The 23,274-nt window shown below is 48.0% G+C and overlaps 1 protein-coding gene across 1 annotated transcript in view; it reads right to left on the bottom strand.

Annotated features, from left to right (window-relative positions):
* plxna4 (plexin A4) overlaps positions 1 to 23,274 on the bottom strand; it is a gene marked incomplete at its 5' end in the record, with an annotated part of 214,935 nt that overhangs the window by 38,506 nt on the left and 153,155 nt on the right. Inside the window, 12 exons of the mRNA XM_080850971.1 lie at positions 416 to 559; positions 898 to 1,137; positions 2,965 to 3,058; positions 3,345 to 3,512; positions 4,200 to 4,336; positions 4,988 to 5,105; positions 6,295 to 6,446; positions 10,761 to 10,969; positions 12,635 to 12,731; positions 13,185 to 13,385; positions 20,646 to 20,760; positions 20,917 to 21,016. Coding sequence (XP_080707097.1) covers positions 416 to 559; positions 898 to 1,137; positions 2,965 to 3,058; positions 3,345 to 3,512; positions 4,200 to 4,336; positions 4,988 to 5,105; positions 6,295 to 6,446; positions 10,761 to 10,969; positions 12,635 to 12,731; positions 13,185 to 13,385; positions 20,646 to 20,760; positions 20,917 to 21,016 — 1,775 coding nt within the window. The remainder of the gene's footprint in view (positions 1 to 415; positions 560 to 897; positions 1,138 to 2,964; positions 3,059 to 3,344; positions 3,513 to 4,199; positions 4,337 to 4,987; positions 5,106 to 6,294; positions 6,447 to 10,760; positions 10,970 to 12,634; positions 12,732 to 13,184; positions 13,386 to 20,645; positions 20,761 to 20,916; positions 21,017 to 23,274) is intronic.

Here is a 23,274-nt window from a genome sequence, read left to right as displayed (position 1 = left end):
AATAAAACATTAGTGACGAAGAGAAAGAGACATATTGGCCCTATTCTGTTTGGGTCTATTTGACGGTAATGGGTCTGGGGATTTTCTGGCCTGCCTGTCCATCAGCGGACCAGGTGGCGGAGCAGGAAGCGAGCCGTCTGCCCAGTGTTCTAACACAGAGCCCGCAAATGGAGCCTTTATTAGGTTTGGACGACGCTAATACGCTCCGTTGAAGACTTATTTGTTGTTGCTCTGTCTGGCGTTAAGGAAGGACAATAACCACAAACCTTTTCTTTCTTTTTTTTTTCGTTGGGTAGTATTAGTCCTGAGGGAAAGGACACAGTATCCCTGTGCTGTGGGTGGAATGGCACGCTGGTTCCACAAAGGCTCTCTTTCTGCCTTTGTCACACACACACGCACGCACACACACACTTACCAGGACTTTGTGGCGTCCCGTCAGGTTTGGGGACTCGCAGAGCAGCTGTGTATCAGACACTGTGAGAGTGCACGGAGTCTCCCCTATCAGCACTGTGTAGTTCAGCTTGCCATTGCCAGGGGTGGGTGGCAGGAAGTTCCTTCCCTGTAGACAACAGTTAGACATGAGACATTAGTTCTTGTAAGATGTCAGAACTGTAAACATAGTTAATCACTGCAACAAAGCACACCTGCGGAGGAAGGTAAATAAATATCTACAGTCCCCTCAGCTAACTTGAACGCAATACATAGACTTCCCCTGTGGCAGGCTTGGATAAAGCTGTGTGTTTGAACAGAAAATATAAATCTTCTGAGCTGCACTGTAAAGACATTTACATTCCCTAGGTAGGTTCGCTCCACTGCTGAGTGGCTTCACTTGAAGGCATACACCCCATTTATCCTGTCTCAGGGACCAACAATAGCTCCTCCTGAGGGGGACGCTACCTTCAGTATGATGGGGGAGCCGGGCTTGAGCTCCTGAACGCCGGACGGGCTGAGCGACTCAAACACAGGGTTGGGGTAGTAGAGGAAGCCGGTGTTGTTGAGCGCCAGCACGGCCTCCACGTTGTCCAGGATGAAGCCGAACTCGTCGGGCCGCTCTACCACCTCCTGTTGCCGGCTCAGGCTGACGGGCAGCGGCGGGGCCTGGCACAGCATGGTGGTGGGGCTTAGCACCTGACACGTCTGCGGAGGGCACACACGGACATCTTTACGCACAGCTCAGGGTATAAAGTGGCAAAAACTACTGTTTCATTCAACAGACGAGATGCTAACTGTACACACTATCTATAAGCTGGAATGTGAATAATGTTAGAGATACCTTTACACATAGGGTAGGTAACAAGACAGCAGTTAACGCTAATCGTACACATTATCAGGTCATGCTACAAGTGGAGACAAAACTACTCTTTTAGACGAGACACTTGCCAAAAGACAAGCATTAGCTGTGTTAGCATGTTAATAATATTAAAGACTGTAAAAAAAAGAATGTAGACATGTAGAGAGAGAAAACTAAAGACCTACACAGAACAGATGAAAATTAAATGAAATTGTTGTCTTTCCAATAGCCAAAAAATTATCAGATTTTCTGGCATTTGATTGGCATAATCATTAATCATGCTATGTTGGGACACAATATATTTGGGGGGTGGTATTCTGCTCTACCACCACCACAAAAGACATTGTGATGTAGGATTTACATTTCAATCAGATGCCAGATTTAACGTAATCTGACAAATATGGCGGGACTCGGAGCCACCGCATCTAAGCGCCGCACTCAAAGGCCGCATAAATCAGCCGGCGATTCCTCCCTTGGCATAATGTGCCTTTGATCTGCACCGCGATCGTGCCGATGACTCAGTGTGTGATAACTGGCCCAGTTCACCTTCATTTGCCTCCAAAAAGACTCCATCCCTCACTCCCTCTCTCACTTTCTCTGTCTCTCCTCTCATCTCTGCTGTGTGTGTGTGTGTGTGTGGGGGGGGGGGGGCAGAGGGTGTGTGTGTGTGTGTGTGTGTGTGAGTGTGTGTGGGTGTGTGGCATCGGTAGGACTGTTTGAAAGAGATGTAAAACTGGTCACCAAAACCCTCCACGCTCGATTCAGTCAAAAATGCTTTTTTCCAAATCAACCTGATTAGAAACGATTGGATTACGGCGGGAGGATATGAGAAACTGGAGCGCCTTGAATGATTTTATTCTGAAGGGGGTGGGGGGTGGGGTGGAGAGGGTGAGGGAAGGGGCCCTTTTGAAGTGAATTTCTCTGTGCTTCCAGCAACAGTATCCCTTGCCCTAATCATATCACAGGGACAGATGCTGAATGTGCAGGAGCCTGCGATACGACAGCCAGATAACATTACTGTCTTTTGTCTCTCGGGCCTCTCAATCACGCCACGGAAAAGAGTCCGGCCCAGTGGCATTATCGGCCTATTCTATGGCGACGTAATGCGATCTCTCCTCGCCCGTGTCAAAAGTTTCTCCTTTATCTAAAAAAAAAATTGGTTCACAGAGAAAAGAAGACGGAGAGAAGGAGGTGTGTGTGTGTGTGTGTGTGTTTGTGTGTGTGTTTGTGTGTGTGTGTGTGTGTGTGTGTGTGTGTGTGTGTGTGTGTGTGTGTGTGTGTGTGTGTGTGTGGTTGTGTGTGTGTGTGTGTGTGTGTGTGTGTGTGTGTGTGTGTGTGTGTGTGTGTGTGTGTGGTGGGGAAGTGAACCGGCCATAGTTGTCACAGTTGGCAAAACCTCTCCCTCCCTCCCTCTCTCTCTCTCTTTCTCTTTTCTATTATCCTTTCTTTCCACCAGGCTCATTCCTTGCTCAGTCCCGCACTGCTTTGGCTCTGCTCATTGTTGAGGGCCCTCTCTAGTCTGGGTTATTTACTCAGGTTCTCTGTGAGGGCCACAGCTGAAGCCCTTGGGAGAATGAGGGGCTTTACAGAGGGCTGATTGACCGCTAAATGACTGTGTCAGGTCCATGTGTGTGTGTGTGTGTGTGTGTGTGTGTGTGTGTGTGTTCACTCACATTCGATGTCTCCTGGGTCTTGTACTTGGCTCTGATGAGGGGACTCTGAATGATGTCCAGGTTGGTTCCTGTCACAGTCACTGGTGTGTTCCCACTGTGATCAAGAACAATCATGGGGAATGTTAGGACTGCAACTCCTCATTCAAAATAGTGGTTTTATGGTTGCTAATATGCTACATGATTATGCGCTTAAACACCCTTTTCACACTGTTAATTTGAATTCCAAAGCCATTGATAGAAGGTGGCAAAAAGCTGTTTTGTACACAACCTTACAGCTAAATATGATCATAGATCGATCTTGTCTGAGCCTGTGAAAGCTTTTCCAGATGGCAACCCCCTCTTCAGGGCCCTTCTCAGCCCTTTGCTCACCCACACCATACCTGAAGATGGACCACTCGGGCTCCAGCCTTGTGATGGTGGGGTCCTCCACGTACTCGAAGCGCAGGTCCCTCTGGAGGTGGGCCTTGTCCACGCTCACGGACACCGTCACATTCCCGACACCGTGGGGGGAGACGTGCGACTTGCAGGTGATCCACACCCCCGCCCTCCTGTGGGAGAAGAACCAGAGCTGGATTATTTCATGATGCACTCCGGGGTTCCTTCTCTATGGTCCCAGTTACACGCAATTAACAATGAATCCAATTTGACCCTCTCACGGTGTTAATTTCAATGTGTTCACACAGCTCAAGAGAAAACAATGCTAGAAGCATCAGGGTCATCAGCTCAACTCCCAGGGAGTTTATATTGATACAAATATAGCCTGTATATATCTGTACTGTACATTCCCTTGGATATAAGTGACTGCTAAAAACATAAATGTAAAACTGTCCTATATAGAGGCACATAAGCAGTGGGTGCACACGTTCATCTTTCCAAGTCTATACCGCTTGCAGACATTTAGGTGAGATGACTGTGTTTAACAGCCAGGGTCTTTAGTGGCATTCCAACAGGAGTGGAGGCTTGACAGCCTTTCAACAGCACAAGGTTGACTTCATCTTTCATTTTTATCGGTAGCTGTCATGATTGTGACCCCTGCCGGAACACATGGTGATTGCTATTGACATTATCGATTAGGGATCAGAAACTGTTTTAAGTCTAAATGTCCATATTGATTTTTTGCTCTGCCTGGTCAGTATGTGATGACACTATCAATGACCTGTCAGGTTGTTCAGGTTCTATCAGATGTGATGTCATCTTAAAAAAAGACATGCCTCCGGCGGAAACCATGACGATACCTTTGGTAGGTGCAACTCTGGTCCTTGAATGTGATGGACACGTTACTACCGGCATCCAGGTTGCTCCCGGTGATGTTTACGACGGTTCCTCCAGAAACAGGCCCTCGGTTGGGCGTCAGGTGAAGCAATCGGGGGACCTGTGGGATTGCAGGTTATATCCACAAGTCAGACATATTGGGAAAATCACAAATCACGCCAGCAGCCTTTTCCAAACCTTTTCCAACTTCCTTTCGTCAACCAATTCCCCATCATGTAATTGTTTTTTTTTGTTTTTTTTTCCATGGCCACTCATAATCCAATTACAATCCTCCATGCGGTGGAAATAAACCCCATTAATGTATGTATAAAATTGATAACTGGGCATAAAATGAGAGCATGATTGGAAAATGATTACAGCATGTGGGTTCAGCAAGTGTGGCACAAACCTGCCAAGGGCCTGAGATTAAATGGCCCATATATATGCATACATGCCGAGGGCTCATATATAAACATGATTGTGGAGGGGTGTTAAAAGATGCCTTTTTATGACCATGGAGACGGAGGTATATTATGGGATGTCGCTGACAAACGAGGCTGAGCTGTGTGGAGGTCACGGGGGCGGGGTTGGGGGGCGGTAGAGGTGGGGGTACAGACAGAGAGGTACTGCGGTGTTTATGAGCGCGGTGGCGGTAAATCCCCACGGCGATGACCCCTCTTAGAGGGAAGGAGTGAGCAGAGGCGGGCGAGCAGGAGCAGCAGCCGTGCTGTAACCATCACTGGAGAATACTGCTACCCGGAAAGGAACTCACCACAAAGTAGTAGTACTTGGAGGTTTTGGTCATGAACTCTGGTCTGCATTCGCCCACGCAGACCTGCACACCTCCAGCAAACTGGCTCCTCTCCGCTTTGCCCATCTCACAGACAATCCTGTAAGACACAGTTCATACCTTACTCACATCCACTTACAGCCATGTATCTTCATTGCAGTTGTGCTGAATCAATGTATTGAAAACACATTTAATAGAACCTATTATAGATAGAATTTAGATAATAATGAGGATGATAATATTAGATTAGTGTTTTTTTTCTCATTTGCCGTCATTTCCCATACTGTTGTGTTCCTACAAGAGACAAGAGCGTATGAATGTCAGTGCGACTCCTTCCACATGGGGTGGAAAACAAAACCCTCCTTGAATCTGTAATGAGGTTCTGACACACAAGAAGGCCCCTCAGCCCATACCTGCCACAAGCTCCAAACCCACATCCAGAGACCCAAAGTGAGCGAACAGAACTCTGATCATTATTTTCATATTAGCATTCTGCTCTTCCTGTCTGCCTGCTCCACCGCTGCGATTACACATGAATAACAGAGGGCAGGGGGGAGCCTGGCAGGTTAAGACAAATTCTAATCCACCCCCTTTATTTCTCGACAGGTGTCAAATACAAATTATCTGGCAATATTTTAAGAGGCTTATCACAAAGACTAAGAGCTGTGGAAAATGAAAAGGAGAAAAAAACATGTGCCAGCAGTATTTGTGTGAGAATGGAGAAGAGGGGCCAGGAGGCCGTTGGAGGTCGCATGAATAATGATGGGAGTTTTCACTTCCTGAACAAGCAGAATGGTTCACCCTCAAATCTCTGCTAAACACACATCCTAACAGTACCGGTCCTTTCTGAGGATTAAAAAAAAAAACTCTCTTAAAAGGATTTGGGTTTGACAGCTACGAGACCCATTGATCCAATGCTACCGACTAATCTGAGAGGAGAGTTTCTTCTGGAGTGAAAACAGGCCTAAGCTTTTGAGTACGCGTAGAAAACACCTATGATCCTACTATTCTGCTCAAATTTCAATAAAATTCAATGTATTTCACACCGTAAAATAACATTAACTTTACAGGAGTTTTAAAATAACACAGAGACACTTTAAAACCTTTTGTTTTACTGAGAGTAGCTCTGTGCTAACAGTGTCAAGGCACAGACACATTTTAGCCTTTAGCTTTTTAGCTATTGTGAATATTTATTGTGAATATTGACTTCATACAGTCTGTTTTTATTTGTGACCTCTCTAGAGACATGTTGTGCCATGGGTATTGGTGACAGTCCTTCCCCAACTTACTGCTCCGCAGGGATGTACCCCTCCCGCACAGGGCGGCACTCCACATCAGCCACCTTCACGTTCCCCTCGATCTCGTCAAACGTCAGCCCTAGGTTCTCGCCACGGATGGTGACCAGGGTTCCCCCCTCGCGAGGTCCTCTCAGGGGTGTGATCTGCACCAAAGAAAGAGTTGAAGAAATGTGAGGAAGGGCATTGTGGGAAAATGCTGCTCAAAAGGGCTCTCTTGCTGAGATTTTTTTGGGGAGTTGTCTTTCTTCGAGGAGACCTTTTCCAGGAAAACTTCTTAACTCTTCTCTTTTACTGGGTGTGAAAAGCCTGATCGTCAGACATCGCAGCATGACACCAATCCTCCAGATTAGCGGGGTGAGGATGGGATGGGGAAAATGGTCGGGTTGTGCACCATGGAAACGGGATGACTCGGTGTTAACACCCTCCCTGTGGTGTTGGCGCACAGAGAGAGGCTCAGGAACCACAGAGCTAACAGAGACTGCTGGGCTAATTGGGTTTCTATTTTTCTTTTTCTCCCCCTTTCTCTCTCTCGCTGTTTCCCTCTTTCACAGCCTCACAGCAACTCCTCCTGGAGATAGTCACCTGTCACACTAGACCAGTTGTTGCCTGCCACCAAAACAATAATGAGTTATTCTTCAACGTTACAACAGCAGCATGTCTCTCCCAAACAAGCTAACATAACTAACATGACAAGAATCAGCATTTCTAGGATTTAAAAGCTAATACAAAAGGACTTATCACTTGCTATTGCACAGAAGCGGCTCTATCTGTGGCATTTAAATAATCAAATCCGTCTGATATCTACATCAACTGCTGAGGCAGCCTCTGCTCAGCCGAATCCCAATTAGCGAGATTGCACATATTGCTGAGCGCCCAAATCTCTACATTCATCCAACAGTGACAAAATTCTTTAAAAATCAGAAGGCTCTACTTGATGGCTTAATTCATAATTTGATATGTCTTTGCTCCATTAAAAATTCCATCCAGTCATATACAGACGGGAGAGAATGCTATTATCAGCCAGTGTGTTATAGCTTAGTTACACTGCTTGTTAACCACACTGATTATGGCCAATGGAGCAGGGCTGCCATGATCCATAACAAGCCCCCCAAATGGTGAGTGATAAGGAAGGTGCAGCCAGCCAATCAGATTAGGCTATTCCCCCTGCTCTCCCTCTCTCTCTCGCTTTGGCTAGTGAGTTTGTCACAGTGGAGCTGCCAATGTAATAACACTGGAGTAAATCTGAGTTGGGGGGGTGGGGGGGTGGGGTGGGAGAGGAGGATGGAAGAGAGGGCTGGTGTGGAAGAGGGTGGCTTAAAGGGGAGGAAAACAAACCATTTTTTTCGGACACACACACACACACACACACACACAAAAGAAACAGATAGATGCACGCGCACGCTCGCGTAGAGGCACAAGTGCAGACACTTTTTCAATATTCTCAAAGGAACAATTTGTGAGTGATTTAAGGTCAGCTGACAGGGTCAGGGGTAGACACCGAACTCATCCCTCAAATGAACAACACATGGCCCTCAGTGAGTGACAAATGACTTCCACACACACACACACACACAAAAAGGTGGGCAGCAAAACCATGTTAGAAAAATCTGTTGATGATCCTCCACATTACGAGAGCCAATATAATCTGTCAGCAGCACCCTAACAGGTCTCCTTCCGACTAACCCATTTGTCTGCAGCTCCGTGACTTGTGTGGCCTAGCCTGTCCCAGGGGGTGATTACAGTGAATCTATCGGCAGTCTGGTCATCTGGCCAAAAAGATTTCTGGAGGACCCGCATTTATCTTTGCCAATATTAACACCTTTTAAATCATGGGAGGAAGGGGCTAGCCGTGGTTAGTGTTGGTGGGTGTGTTGGTCTGGGGGGGGGGGGCGTCAACGACCACTCTATTCTTGCTGTGTCATTGTTTGCTGCCAAACAGTTATTCCCCTGTGAGGTCAGGGGTCTCATTAGTGTCTCACTGGAAGGTCAGGCTTCACTGATACATCAATCCCTACCGCTGAGAACTGCGGAGCCTGCAGAGAGCTCCGTTAGCGACATCTGCTGCTCCCCTGGATAATCCATACCAATTTGTGTCTCTTTTGGACAGTCTAATACCCCAGGTAGGGGCAATTAAAATGAGTACGTAGAAGAGTGATGCTCTCTTGGATGGGTGTGCAGTTATTATGGCCTTTTGATTTTGAGGACTATGTGGTATAATAGTTATGAGACCTCAGACTACAATTCATTGCTTTGCTGTCCTAGGAGAGACTAAGTTAAGGAAGGACATAGACACTAAGGAGAGAGAGAGAAAGAGAGGCAGAGAAAGAGGGACAAAAAGTAAGAGAGGGAGAGAGAAAGAGCGGGAGAGAAAGTAAGAAAGAGAGAAAGAGGATGAGTCTCTTCATTAGGGTAGGAGCAGTTGATTAGATATGTGACTTTGACAAGCTAATTGACGCTTGTTGGAGGAAAACACTCAATCACTATCCACTTCTCCTTCAAGAAAAGATTCTTCATCCAAGATGTCACCCTAATGAAGTGCATTGGAATGTGTTACGACCCAAGGGTTGATCTTGCGCTTGGAAAAAAAAACGAAAGAGAGAGAGAGAGAGAGGAAGTGACTGCGTTTACGAGGACATGGGAGAGCTTCAATATGTTTCTGTACCAGCCATCACAGGCGTGAACAGACTACTGGAGTAAGTCTTTCGTCTGTGTCTGTCTGTGCTGAGACTGCACAGGATCCTCTGCAGTTCACACCACTATTTCTAAACAACCTTTACACTCTATGGTGACCTGTTTCAAGAGGCAGGAAATATACAGTGCTTATGAGAGAATAGAATATTATTTGCTGAATAATATATAGATACTGCTGGCGAAGTTTGGTTTAACTAAGAAAAGTGTAACTCTGAGTTTTGTAGTGTTTGTTGCGGTCTGAGGTTCTGAACTTTTGGACTTTCTAGGAGGTTCTGTTTTGTAATTGTGCTGGAGTCTTGGCTGGCCTTTTGGCCCGATGGGCAAGTGCGGTGAATGAGAAATGCTGGAGCTGAGAGTCTGAGCATCAGAGCCCCGCTGAGTTCGAGGATGGGCTCCACTGCAAGGGGCCTGGCTCCCGGGTGCCTGCCCGCATCCATCACCCCTCTCTGGGGAGGAAGGAGAGCGGGGCATCTCCCTCTGAGACTCTCCATCCATCATCTCTCCCGGGACTCCAGGGTGAGAGAGAGAGAGTGTGTGTGTGTGTGTGAGAGAGAAGCACTTTCTCATCATCCACCCATCCTCTCTCTCTCTCTCCCCCTCCTCTTTCTCTCTCTCCATATCTCTCTCAACGTCTCACCATCTGCCACCTCCTCCAAGGGCCAGAGAGAATTGACTCTCCAGTATCCATCATTCCTCCAAAGGTATGAGGGGGGGGGGGGGGGGAGGACAGGACAGGAGAGGAGAGGAGAGAAGAGGAGTGGAGAAGAGAGGGGGGAACCAGACACAGCACTCCTCTTGTCGCCATCAACCAACCTGTCACTCCTCCAACACATCCCCACTCTTCCCCTCCTCATCCCTCTGCTTCCTCTAGGCTCCCACAGGCTGATCTGCATCACAAATTCACTCTCCCTCTCTCTCTCTGTCTGTCTCTCTGTCTGTCTAGCTCTCTCTCACATTCACACTCACACTCTCTCTCTCACACTCACACACACACACACACATACATACATACACACTCACACATTAAGTGATATGTAAGGTTAAACATATGTCCATGTCCTAGGTTTAACACTTCAAACAGCATGGATCTCTTCACATCTGCTTCTGAGGGAGGTTTAAGCTGTGAGTGTCGTCTCACCATATAGAACCTGTCTCTCTCTCACTCTCTCCCGCTGTCATTCATTCACTTCCATCATCAACAGGGAATGAAACAAGGCAGTGGGGTATAGTACTGTAGGGCATGTTAAATCTGGTACTTAAAACATGCAAAGCCCTGCATAGCTAAAAAAAAAAAAGCCGAAAGCCATTCACACTTTTAACCATTTGTGGAACCCTCTGTCATAGAGAGTTACATAACAAAGGGATGAAAATGTCATGGCAGATGCCATGTCCAGTCATAAAGTGTTATTGTCAGATTATTACCAAAGACATGACAGTGATATGCTAGCATTCCTGGTTATAGACATGATGAAAGTACACTTGGTATTTGATGGTATGACAGCTAATAGCATGTGGAATTTGCTCTAACGTGAGCTGTCGTGACGATTACTGATAATGGTTACTGTTGAATCACTGGACATTAACTGTCATATCAGCAAATGGCACAACATGATGACAGAGTTGTGTCCACGTTATAATGGAGTATTCAAATGTTAACAAATGCATTGCTAACATCGACACCCTCTCAACATCCCCACCACCCACCCGTAGATAAACACACACACACACACACAAACACACACACACACACAGACACACACACTCACCTTGGTGATCTTGGGGTGGGTGCATTTGCTGTTGAGGCCGTTGTGCTCGAGCCACGTGCTCTCGGGGTAGGGGCAGTGCTGCTTGAGGGTGCAGCGGCCCTCACCACCCGATCCCGCTAGCTGCCGGCACCACACACAGCCGAAGAGTGGGTCAGCCTTCAGGCACAGGCCACAGCTCTCACGCCGCGCGTCACACTTATACAGGTGAACTGCCAACACAGAAGGACAGGGACAGGGACAGATTAGAACTGTGGATTCAGACATAAAGATGGCTGTGTGTGTGTGTGTGTGTGTGTGTGTGTGTGTGTGTGTGTGTGTGTGTGTGTGTGTGTGTGTGTGTGTGTGTTGTGTCTGCAGTGTATCTTCTTTCCTTTCCTCTGTGTGAGATTTAGTACAAGGAATTTGATTTTGTTTAAATATACAGACAGAGAGAGAGAGAGAGAGGGAGAGGGAGAGGGAGAGGAAGAGAGAGAGAGAGAGAGAGAGAGAGAGAGAGAGAGAAAGAGAGAGAGTAGACTGTCATGGTTTTTAGAAGATTTGTTTGAGGCAAACAGCAGCAGGAGGACAGCTTAGAAACATCTTTGACTCTCCCCTCCTGTTTTCAATGACTCCCTCACTCCCCTGTCTCTCACTTCTAACGCGTTTAAAACACACACGCTCTCTCTCTCACACCATACACACACACACACACAAAAACACGCACACACACACGCACACACACACCATTTCTCCTCTTTGTTCATCCACCATGGTTTAACATTACATCTCCATGGCAACCAGGCAGGCATTCGCTTTTTAATTGCCATTAGATGCCTCTGTGATCCCTCCATCAAATGATGCCCCCTGAGCACTGTTTTCCCACAGCACTGAGGGAGTGTGGAGTGGATAGAGGAATCTTAACCACAACTTCAATCACTCTGAAGTACACACACACAGACACACAGACACAGACACACAGACACACAGACAAATAGACACACAGACACACAGACACACAGACACACAGACACACAGACACACAGACACACAGACACACACACATACACACACACACTCAGACAGAGAGAGGGGGCAAGACATTCAAATATATTTTCATGTGTGTGCATGTCCGTACTGGCTTATAACCAATGACATTTTGCCTTTATACTGAACGGAAGCTCAGTTTACACAATGTGAAGTAGAGTCTGCTGTGTGTGTGTTTGATTGTCATAATTGACTGTGTGCATGTGTGTGTGACAGTGTGTGTGTGTGTGTGTCTGAGTGTGTGTGTGTGTGTGTGTGTGTGGTTATGTATGTCTACAGTGCCTGCTGGGGCTGTGTGGCGGTGTGTGTATGAGTGTTGCTGTGGCAGGGCCCCCCCCCATTAGGGCACCTCTCCCCACGTCTGCTCCTCGCACCGCAGTGGCAGGAAACAACTCCAGCCAGGAGCCACCGAGGGACCCCCAGCCTGAGAGCACACAGGGTGCGACGCTAACAAGCAGAATAAAAGGAGGAGATAGAAGAGGGGAGAGGAGAGTGTGAGAGTGTGAGAGAAAGAGAGAGAGAGAGAGAGAGACCGTGGGGGGATGAAGAGGGAGACCGGGGTGGATGCGAGATGTGAGGTGTGAAGCTAACGAGGTGAACTGAGGATGACGGTTAGGAGAGAGGAAGAGAGAAAGTGACGAGAAGAAAAAAACAGAGCAAGGAGGAGTGGGTCGAGGGAAGATGGGGGAGAGAAACAGAGAGGGAGAGGGAGATGAGATGGGGTGAGGTGAGAAAGGTGCCAAAGTTTAGCAGAAGGAAGCTGGCAGAGTTTCAGGGGAATGGATACTGCCTGCCTGTTGCCATGGAGACCGGTGCCAAGGGCAACGGTGCGGCGGGATCAAGGGCCTCACCTTTGTTTTCAGCAGGGTTATCAATGCTGAAGTCACCGTTCCAGATGACCGTCAGGTCCACCGGGAGGCTGCTCACATCCATCCCATCATACGAATACTGTAACCATGGGGATTGAGGATGAGAGAGAGAGAGAGAGAGAGAGAGAGAGAGAGAGACAGAGAGAGAGAGAAGGGGGGGGGGGGGGATGATGGGATTGAAAAAAAAGCTTGTTTAGTAACCTCACACTGCTAGAGAGGAGCTCTTATTATTCTGTGCGAGTTTATCATCAGGATGTCAGAGAAATACAAAGTGAAAAGGGCAAGCAAACACATAGACGGGAATGTGGTGCTCTGCAAAGAGCAGGTAAGCATGCAGCCCAGGCCCCATCTAAATTAACCCTTGTGTAAAAGGTCCACAGTATGAATCCAGCACATAGACACACTCTGATTTATACAAACACACGCACGCACACACACACACATACACTTACACACACATTCATACACACACACACACACACACACACACACACACGAACACACACACAAACAAACACACACACACACTTACTGAGGTGTTCTGACACTGTACGCTGGAGCTGTTGAAGCGTAGGGCCGGGACCCTCTGCTCCACTCCCTGGATGGTGAGCACACACTCGTAGCCTCGCTGGCCCGACTGTGGCTGGGGCAGGTTCTTGGCCCTTAGGGTGATGGGCTTCACCACACCCACCGGTACCATGATCCGGTCCGCCGAGAGAAGCTGAGGACACTCCTGTCACAACACACATCACATCACACAGATCAGGGACGTCTCCACAGGGCATCATGGAGTCATAATGTACATAGGTGTGAATAATGATACCTTGGATCCTGTACAGGTTCTACTTAGAACTTTCTAACTAATTTTTTTTTGTATGAAGAAATTCCAATTTTAACGCGCTACATAGAACCTTTAATAGTTCAACAGTTTGTTCCTGTGTTGAAATCCTTTTGAGGAAGACATTTCTTTTGGGATATCAGGTTCACTTTTAATCAGCCATTTATCTATACTGTGGTGACAAGAAAAATAACCCTGTTATCTCCCTGTCTCTGTATTTATTTACATATCTAGTATTTGAGTTCACACGAACCAATCTGGCGTTTTAAAGCACGAGACACACAGCTTGAGTCATCCCAACACCTAGTCATACCTTTAGTGTTTACGTTTATTTGATCTGTTTTCCCTTGGGCATGGAATGGAGCACACCATATGGTTCATTGGTGTTGAGGTATTTAGACGACGATTAGGCAGGCCTTGGTTGTCTACTCTGAGTGCTGGCTTGTTATTACTGCTTTAATATGCTCAAAAAAACCCACATATGTTGTGGATAAGCACCTAAACACGTTTGTAGCGTTCTACTAAATGGTTCCCGGTGAATCTACACATCTGTAATGCACCTGTTCAGTCAGTGCACATCATCAGTGACTAATCTCTTCTGCCAAATTAGTTTCTCCTTTGTACGAATGCAGCATATCTCGATGCCTGAATATACTGCTCCTATTCCATAGGCATAGCCCATTTTAAAACTGTTTTTTAGGAAAAATGCACTTAAGCATTAAGGCATCAAGTCTCTGGTCTTCCGTGAACTAACTGAGTTTCTCATTCGGTAAGAGCAGAGAATGGCTCTCCTAACGCTGTTCTCCTCCGCTGAGCTCCTGGCCCTGATAACGTCCACAGAGGGAGTGCTGATAAGCCCCCTCGCCCTACCGCTGCCTCTGCCGCCACCACCCGAGTGTCAGGGGCCCGAGACGGCAGCACCCCCACCCCCACCTAGCAACGACGGAGGTCAAAATACGATAACGGCACTTGAAGTTCATTACCCCAGCTGCATGCCGCTACCGCTGAATGACTGACTGGCTGCTTTGCATATGAACGCTTTATGACACCATTAACCAAAAAAAAAAGAAGTCATTATAGATAATTTCTGGGGCCATCCACGGGAAGGACAAAAGTGAAAGGGGTGAATAAAGAGAAGAAGAAAAAAAACTTGTTATCAAAGTGAGGAAAAAGTTATTCCAAAGAGGGAGATGAAGGAGGGTTCAGTGGTGGTGGGGGTCAGAGTGGGCATAGGGGGCATGGGTGGCAGAGAGGGCACAGCCTGGGAGGTCTGATCTCACACATTTGATGTCCCACTGAGAAGGTCTTTGATTGGTGAGGGCTTTGAGGAAAGCGACGTGGTCCAATGCTAGCAGATAGAAGCTATGCTGTGAGGGTTTGTACCGTAGGTACAAGACAGAGATGAAATACACAAGCATTGAGGACAGTGAAGATGCAATATATTTCTTGTGTGGCATATTGAAATGCTGCAAGTGACAGCAGACAATATGTGAAGTGCTGAAAGTAGTTCCTTTGAAGACACGCGCACACACACACACAAACACACACTTTAACATACACACCCGTAGAATAACCACTGTCGTAGTCAGTGCAGCCTGAAGTGATAAACAGTGCTAGTCACACTGCACGCAGAATCACTCTCATCATCTTTCATTTTGACAAGAACAGGGTGAATGCAGAGAACTTTGAATTTCCGATTTTACTCGTAGCAGCAACCCCCCCCCCCCTCCCCCGCCACCCCATTTCAATCACTACTCACATATATTTTACCTTCCAGTGGCTCCTCCATAATTCACAAACTCACTGCACATATGCACACACACTCAGAAACCAACACACACACACACACACACCAATACAAACTAAGACATATTTCAATGCAGACACAGGGACAACATACATGCACTTCACACACAAACAAAAACACAACCCAAGCACAAACACAAACACTGAAGCACACCCATACACATGTCTCAGTCGGCTATAAAAGCCATGTTGTCAGCAAAGCAACTTATCCCCCCAGTGGATCTCCTGCGGCCCCAGCCCAGTCTTAAACCTTTCCCCCTCTTCCCCCCTCTTCCCCCCCTCTTCCCCCCTCTTCCCTCTTTTCCAATTCCCCCTCTCTCACGCCCACTTCCCATGTCTCATCTCTGTGTTCTATGTGCCATGAATCTAGTCTGGAAGGAAAACACTAATAGCTATATGACAGACCCATGAGCGGCCCAAGGTGTGGGGGGCTGGGGGCGCCTCGTATATCCTCTACCGAACCCCCGAGCCAGATTTACTTCCCCATTACGCTGATGTAATGTGTATGTGTATAGCCCCCCTCCCCCCTCCCACCCCCAAAGGGTAAGAAGCGAATAATGAGAAGGAGAAAAAAAAAACTGACCCTCCCCACCCCCTCCAACAATCACCACCTTCCTGGCCACCTACATCCGACCATTACATCCCTCATAGCCCCCCACTCGCTACAGTAGCATCTCTCAATCCCCGCCAACCCCACCCCCACCCCCAACCCCACTCGCACTCCCTCTGCAGTTATTGTGGCTCCCCCTGGCTTCACCCCCCCCCCCCCCCACAGACGGACACAGACGGCTGAGATGGCAGCTTTATGTGGAGAGTGATTGACTCCTGGCATAACAACAGAATAATTGAAGGCTGGAAGGCTCTAATATGGAGTCTTCAGAGACAGTGTTCTGCTAGGGCTGTTTTGTCGGCCCAGGTTATTAAGTCTTTACAGCTGGGGATGGAGAGAGTGTGAGAGACAGGGGGAGGTGGAGGGGAAACAGAGAGGTGGAAGGGAGGGGGGGCGTAATAGGTGAAAAAAAATAAACAATAAATGGAAAATACATTGAACAATTACAGGGGGGGGGGGGGGGGGGGTAGGGAGGGAGCGAATGAAGGAATGGAATGAAAGAAAACAAGAATGAAAAGGATGTACACGCCTGCTCTGCTCTTTTCTTGTTAGAGAAAAATAACATCCAATAACACATCCTTTCATCGCAAAATAATAAGAAGGGACGACTGCTCACAGACATTGTCAATCGCAAATCTACTGTCACACAATTAATTAAACATCACTGAGTCGACCGTTGTGCATGGACTTCCATGAGTCACCGGAGCCATCGCTGTGCACCGTGACCTTGCCTGAACCCTACAGGCAGTTGCACTTCAAATACGTGGTGTGTTGCGCCATTTCTGCATCTGCTCTCCAGCCTCGGGGCTCTGACCCAAAGTCCGCTGACAGAGCGATGCTGCCCAGAGAGCTCGACCCTGACCGGGGGAGGAGGGACATGGACACTCACTGGGGAGGCTCCTGCGTAACGAATGAAAACAAGGGGCGCGATGCAATGTTTACTGCTCCACTGCATGCGCCGACACTGTGACTGAACGCCACAGACGCGGCAAGTCTGAGCGGGGAGGGGAGGAAAGCGAAAGCAAACCAGCAGCACACAAAACCACACGGAGGTCAACATAAAGACTTCTGGGATCCCTCTCTCTCTCTCTTTCTCTCCCTCTCTCTCTCTTTCTCTCTCTCTATCTCTCTCTCTATCTCGGCTCAATGAAAACGTCACAGTGGAGGTTTTCACAGTTGTGATTATGTGTTTACAGACAGTTTGAAAGTGATGATGATGACAATGGAATAGGAGTGATTCAGACCTAATCATCACAGATTTGTGCAACTCAATTGCCTTGTCATTATCTGAACAACCCAGCTAAAACGGAGGGAGGGGTAATTAGAAGGGGAAAATGAGAGCGGGAGACAAAGAGACCGAGAGGAAGGGAGAGACGAACATCCCGATCAGAGATGAATAGAAATGACATGAAAAAAAACGTTCATTTTGTAAGAACTTGACTGAGATGTGAGGAAGATGGGCGTGATATAGAGAGAAAATTACAAAGTGCAAATCACGATACAGAAAAAGAGATGGGAGCGAGGAACAGAAGAGGCACACGCAGAGAGGAGAAAGGGAGAGGAGAGGAGAGAGGAGACAGAGTCTAGCCGAGGGGACAGGAACACAGGAACAGGAACACAGGCACAGGCCCATTATAAGAGCTGCCAAACAACCGTGTGTGAGGTTGAGGAGAATCTTCCTATTTTCCGTGTGACATGCAGATAGAAAAAGAGAGAGAGAGAGTGGCTCACAGACCTGGTGGGTGATTATCAGAAGCCTCCCTCTAACCGGGCGCTGTTTCATGTTCCAGCCATGCCCCTGGGCAAAGACTCTTCTTCCTCCCTCTCTCTCCTCTTTCTCATTTTCATTTATCTTTCCCCTCTATCTGCATCTCCCTTCCCCAACCTGCCCTTGCCTCACGTTCCCTTTCATTGCGGCTCATGGCGTTGGTTCGGCCCATTTGGAGGGCTTTCACTCTCGCAGGAGCTCATCTCCATTCCCCTGCTTTCATTTCCTGTCAGAGACGTCTGTCATTAAAAGACCTTGTGTTTTTCTGCCTCTTTTTTTTTTCTTTTCCTCTGACCTTTTCTTTCTCAGAGCTGTTTTCTCCTCTCATCTGTGTGAGAGGAGGAATACTGACTAAATGTCATTCAAGAAACCTTTCTCATAGTTGCAATCTCTACACACCACCCCCTCCAATGACTTGACCACCCATCCTCCCACCTCCTTAGTGTCAACTCACCATCAACTGCTGTCTTAAGAACATGGGAGTGAGTTATCTGGATCAATCAACAAATCAATCACCTCACTCTCAAGGCTCGATGAATTTAAACTTTTTCCCTCTTCCTCCCTCCCTCCCTCTCTCCCTCCATCTCTCTCTCTCTCTCTCTCTCTCTTCTGCACACAACCATGATGGCTGACCTGATGTATACCTGTTGATGGCTCTTAAAAGGCTGGCATTGAAGCCAAAGCAGCATGTGCTTCTGAAGCTGATGCCTGTGGGCAGTCATACATGAGGGACTCTGGTCTCCAGTCTCCAGTGAGCTGAGGAGGGAGGAACGGTCGGCTCCAGCGAAAGGAAAGGTTTGGTCATGCTTTGATGGTGCCAGAGGCAATCAGGGGAAGACGTGAAGGAGGCCAGAAGCATTCTGGGAACCGGTTCAACACCGAGCCCCAGCCCAGAACACTGCGGGGTCATGGCACAGGCTGAGGGGACCCACTTACTCACACCTTTGCCAGGAATTAGGGTGAAGGGCAGGAGGAGTATGAAATATCCATCTGCCAAAAACTGTTTATGTGAGCTTTCCCTGCTGGTGCTATTTTCAGTTGCTGAATACTATTGCTAATGTAGAATAATGTTAAATGGATGAAGGAATTAAATACTGTGCTGTACTGAGTATTATTGCTCACAACTCTGCTTGTAGTTAGTTAGAAGAGCATTTGATTTCCCTACCAAATATAGCACTGAACAACTGATTTGTATCCCGTCTCAGTTGAACAACAAAATGGCTGCTTGAGCAGATCTTGGGAAATGCGACAAGATGCTTTGTTGTGAAGCATCTGTCCTTTCAGGGACTCTGATCTTAATGCTGAAACAAGAAGATGACTCAGTCTGTAGGTGGGTTCTAATTGTCAATGTGTGGATTATCACGAGCCCTTTCGTCCAAATAAAATCCCTTGATTTGAATCAAAAACAGAAATACGTCTGCTGCTGGGGCCGTCGCAAAGAGTCACTCCATTTTCTCTGAGCAGAGTTGACTTTTCAAGCGTCCCTCTCTTATAAGGATTTGGGCGCAGGTAAACATCCCGAATCATTAATTTCCCCACTGGCAGAGCATGAGGTCAGTCGTGGACCCCGCGAATCCAGGGGGTTAATTAAATCCGAATTAAACTCATTAAGCAGCCAAGACACCTGCCTTTTAACAAAACAGCAGGAAAAAAAAAACAGGACGAGAAAATGTCATTAACATGTGCTAATATTCAGGCCTGGCTTTTGTTTGGCTAGTTGTCGAACACACAATAGGAAATCCCATTGATTAACCCCGGTCAATATTGACCACCATGAAGCGATGATAATTGGAAAAGCAAATGTGCATGGCATCAGAGGAGGGCCCCATGGAGATTTACGGCACTGGTAATGGACTCAAGACAAAGCCAGAGGAACGTGTCAGTGCTTATATGTGTGCATTTGGGAGATGGGAGAGGGAGGGAGGGAGGGAGGGAGAGAGAGCAAGAGACAAAGACAGAGGCTATGTGCCAGCATGTGTGTGTGGGTGTGTGTGTGTGTGTGTGGGTGTGGGTGTGGGTGTGGGTGTGGGTGCGTGTGGTAGTGTTTGTGTATGTGTTTGTGTTCGTGTGTGTTTGTGTATGTGCCTGCACGCGTGCGCTTGTGCATGTGCGTAGACTGTGTGTGGGTGTGTGTGTGTGTGTGTGGGTGTGTGTGGGTGTGTGTGTGTGGGTGTGGGTGTGGGTGTGGGTGTGGGTGTGGGTGTGGGTGTGGGTGTGGGTGTGGGTGTGGGTGTGGGTGTGGGTGTGGGTGCGTGTGGTAGTGTTTGTGTGTGTGTTTGTGTTCGTGTGTGTTTGTGTATGTGCCTGCACACGTGCGCTTGTGCATGTGCGTAGACTGTGTGTGGGTGTGTGTGTGTGTGTGTGTATGTATGCGCGCATGCACTCGTGTGTGTGTGTGTGTGTGTGTGTGTGTAAGCTGTGTAAGACGTAAGTCTGACTGTTCCCCTCAGCGTTTGAGAATGCAGACACCATGCAAAGCACTACAAACTCCAGGAATGCCACACGAATAATGCAGGAGTTTTTGGCTTAGCATCTCTGGAACGGCACACAGTCATTCTGCTAGCGCCGTCTCCAGCGCCATCTCCTCTGGTAGCTTCACATTATGTTCCTTCCCCCAGGCACAAATGGGAATTAAAAGAAGAACCTGATTCATTCCATGCCCAGACAGGCAGAGACAGTGAAGCAACTCCTCTCTCTCTGCTTGGTGGGATGCCCGGGATTCCTCGCGGCCCCTTTGATAAATCTGTCGGACCTCCCAAAGGCAAGCCGCCCACACGCAGCGCCAACAGCGTCGATAGATAATTTAGATGGACTAAGTTGCCTCCGGGAATTCTTCAGGGGAAAACGCTCCGATCACATTTGCGAAAAGTTTAACTCATCAAGGACCTGAGAAGCCTGTGGTGTACCAGCCAGCCAATCAAGACTGCCGATATCAGGACACGAGGACTGCGACTGGCTGAACAGCACTCACCTCGGGCTGCTTGACGTGGCCCTCTTGGAAGGAGCAGGTCCGTGGGTCGTGTGTGCAGACATGGCGGTACTTGCACCAGTGGCACTGGTATGGACTCCCCACACAGGACAAGCACCTAGGCACAGGAAGGGGGAAAAGAAAGAAACAGTGAAGAGTGGATACTGGTCAATCAGATAAGGGGTAAGACAAATATTGTCACTCATAGCCACAAAGATGGCTGCTGCAGTATAGCTCGTAAACTAAAAGCTAAAAAGCCTAAAAGCTGACTTACGACTTGTGTACGCTGCAGTTGTAGAAGACGAAGCTGGTGTTGGCGAAGGCCAGACCGGTCTCCTTGGACTTAAGGGAGAGCTGCACAATCTGATGGTCACCTGAGCGAGAGAACACACACACACACACACACACACACACACACACACACACACACACACACACACACACACAAAGAGAGAGAGCTAAGAAAAAGTGGGTACAGGAAGCTGCTGATTTCACACACATCCACTGAGCATTGCAGCGGGATACGGTAGCCATGCCAACTCAGCTCCCAGCAGGACCACACACTTCTTTATCAGGTGCTGCCAACACTCCAGCACGATGCTGTAGGACAAGCGCTACGTGAACAGACACGGCTCTCGACTCACTTCCCTTAGCCGTAGCGTAGCGTACAGGCATTAATTACATCCCAGCTTCACACTTAAGTGGCTCCATTGCGTGTCTTCAAAGAACTCTCAAGAGGCGAAAGGTCAATGTTTTTTCTATCCTATCACAACAAGTGCATGGCCCTGTCACCACGGAAACCGGGGTAGGGACAAGGGGTGGGGAGGAGATGTGTGGGAGGGTGTGTGTGTGTGTGTAGGTAATGCCTGCTCTTATGAAAGGGCCTCTATCCATCCTTGTCTCTCGACATGCCAAACAATACAGGCTATCTGAGCAAATCAGTGCGGATGGAAACGACTCCAGCACAAGGCTTTCAAAGTCCTTTTGAAATGGATAGATTAGAAACGAAAGAGAGAGGGAGAGGCAGAGAGAGGGAGAGAGAGGGGGGAGGGGGGGGGGGGGGGGGAAGAGGAACCTGTACAAGTTAATCGAAGCGCCGACCAGAGGAGCCATCTTCAGAGTCCCTTTGTCTGAACTAATGAAGAAACTCATGTTTAATTCATGAGGGAGGCTTGGATAACACAGCTAAGAAGAAGAGCACACTCCTCTCTCTCTCTCTCTCTCTCTCTCTCTCTCTCTCTCTCTCTCCTAATGTCTCTATCCCAAACTTTCTGTTGCCCCAGCTCTAACTCCCCCCCTTCTATCTCTCTGTCTCTCTCTCTCTTTTTCTCTCCCTCTCTCTCTCTCTTGCTCCACCAAAGGGGGGAAGCATTCATCAATCACTGTAAAAGGTGCCTGACAACAAATCTGTCCTAATTAGTGCACCTAAATGTTAGCCTGGTGTCTGGAGGCTCTGCTCTCTGTCTAAACCCAAAGAGCCCAGAACAGTCCATACCCCAGTGAGGCTCCCAAGATCAAGGGACGCATGCCACGTCCATGACTATGACACTACACAGAGGGAGAAATGGAGAGATTAAGGGGGAAAGAGAGCAAAGGAGAGAGATCAAATGAAAGGGACAGGGAGACGTGGCTAATAGGCTAATGAATGGCCGTCTTCATGATGCTTTTGTGTATATGTAGGGAGACAGAGAAGGTATGGGGGGGGGTATATTGCCCCCTCCCTCCCCAGCCCCGCTCCACAGGAGCTTATATCTACCGCATCAACAGTTTTTTATGACTTTCATATGGGGGAGCTGCAGAACAAATGTCCCAAATACCCCTCTTCACCCTCAGGCTAGCACTCTCCATTAACTTCACATCTGTGTGTGTGTGTGTGTGTGTATGTGTGTGTTTGTGTGTGTGTGTGTGTGTGTGTTGAGGTTTATGGGTGTGTGTACTAGAATATATCTGTGTGAGCGTGTGTGTGTGTGAGTGCCAGGCGTCGCTGAGTTCTGCTCTAAAGCATGATAGGCCCTAGCAGGTACTTAAGACCTGTAATTTCATGGTGGCCTGGCTGCCTTCAGTCCGTCTCCTGCCGGCCTTATTGGTATTATTATTCATGTGGAGCTTTCCGGAATCACACAGCTGGGCTCGCTCTCGAGCCTGTCACAGCCAGTCATCTGCTAATTCACATAATGTACAGTTTGCACTTGCACTACCATCAAGAGGCCTTGTGGCACTCTGTGAAAAAAGGGCTTTCAGGCCAAGGCAAATCTTTCCTCCTCCTCCTCTCTCTCCCTGAACACCCACAACCATTTCAGAATCCCCCCCTGTGCTGACAATAACCTACATTAACTTAATCTTAACGCTGCAGTAAATGAATTGAAACAACCGTTTTGGGTATCAAACACGGGAGTAAAATGAACGTCTATCCTTATGGTGCTGTGGGGTAAGAGAGTGGAGGGGGGGGGGGGATTGGTGTTGTGGCACCTCGCTTTGCGGTACAGAAGGGGACGAGGGCACAGGGATGTGTGGCACAAAGCGGTATTCCCCCTTGTGCCGCACCGAGGTACGGCGTCTTCATTATCTGCGAGCGGAGCGACGTGCCAGCATTATGAAAAATTACCAGCCTCCAGACAGCAGCCCAGATGTG

Source organism: Sprattus sprattus (genome assembly GCF_963457725.1).
Source record: "Sprattus sprattus genome assembly, chromosome: 14".
Taxonomy (NCBI): domain Eukaryota; kingdom Metazoa; phylum Chordata; class Actinopteri; order Clupeiformes; family Clupeidae; genus Sprattus; species Sprattus sprattus.
Note: the sequence above shows the minus strand (reverse complement) of the source record. Positions and strands in the feature narration are given on the sequence as shown.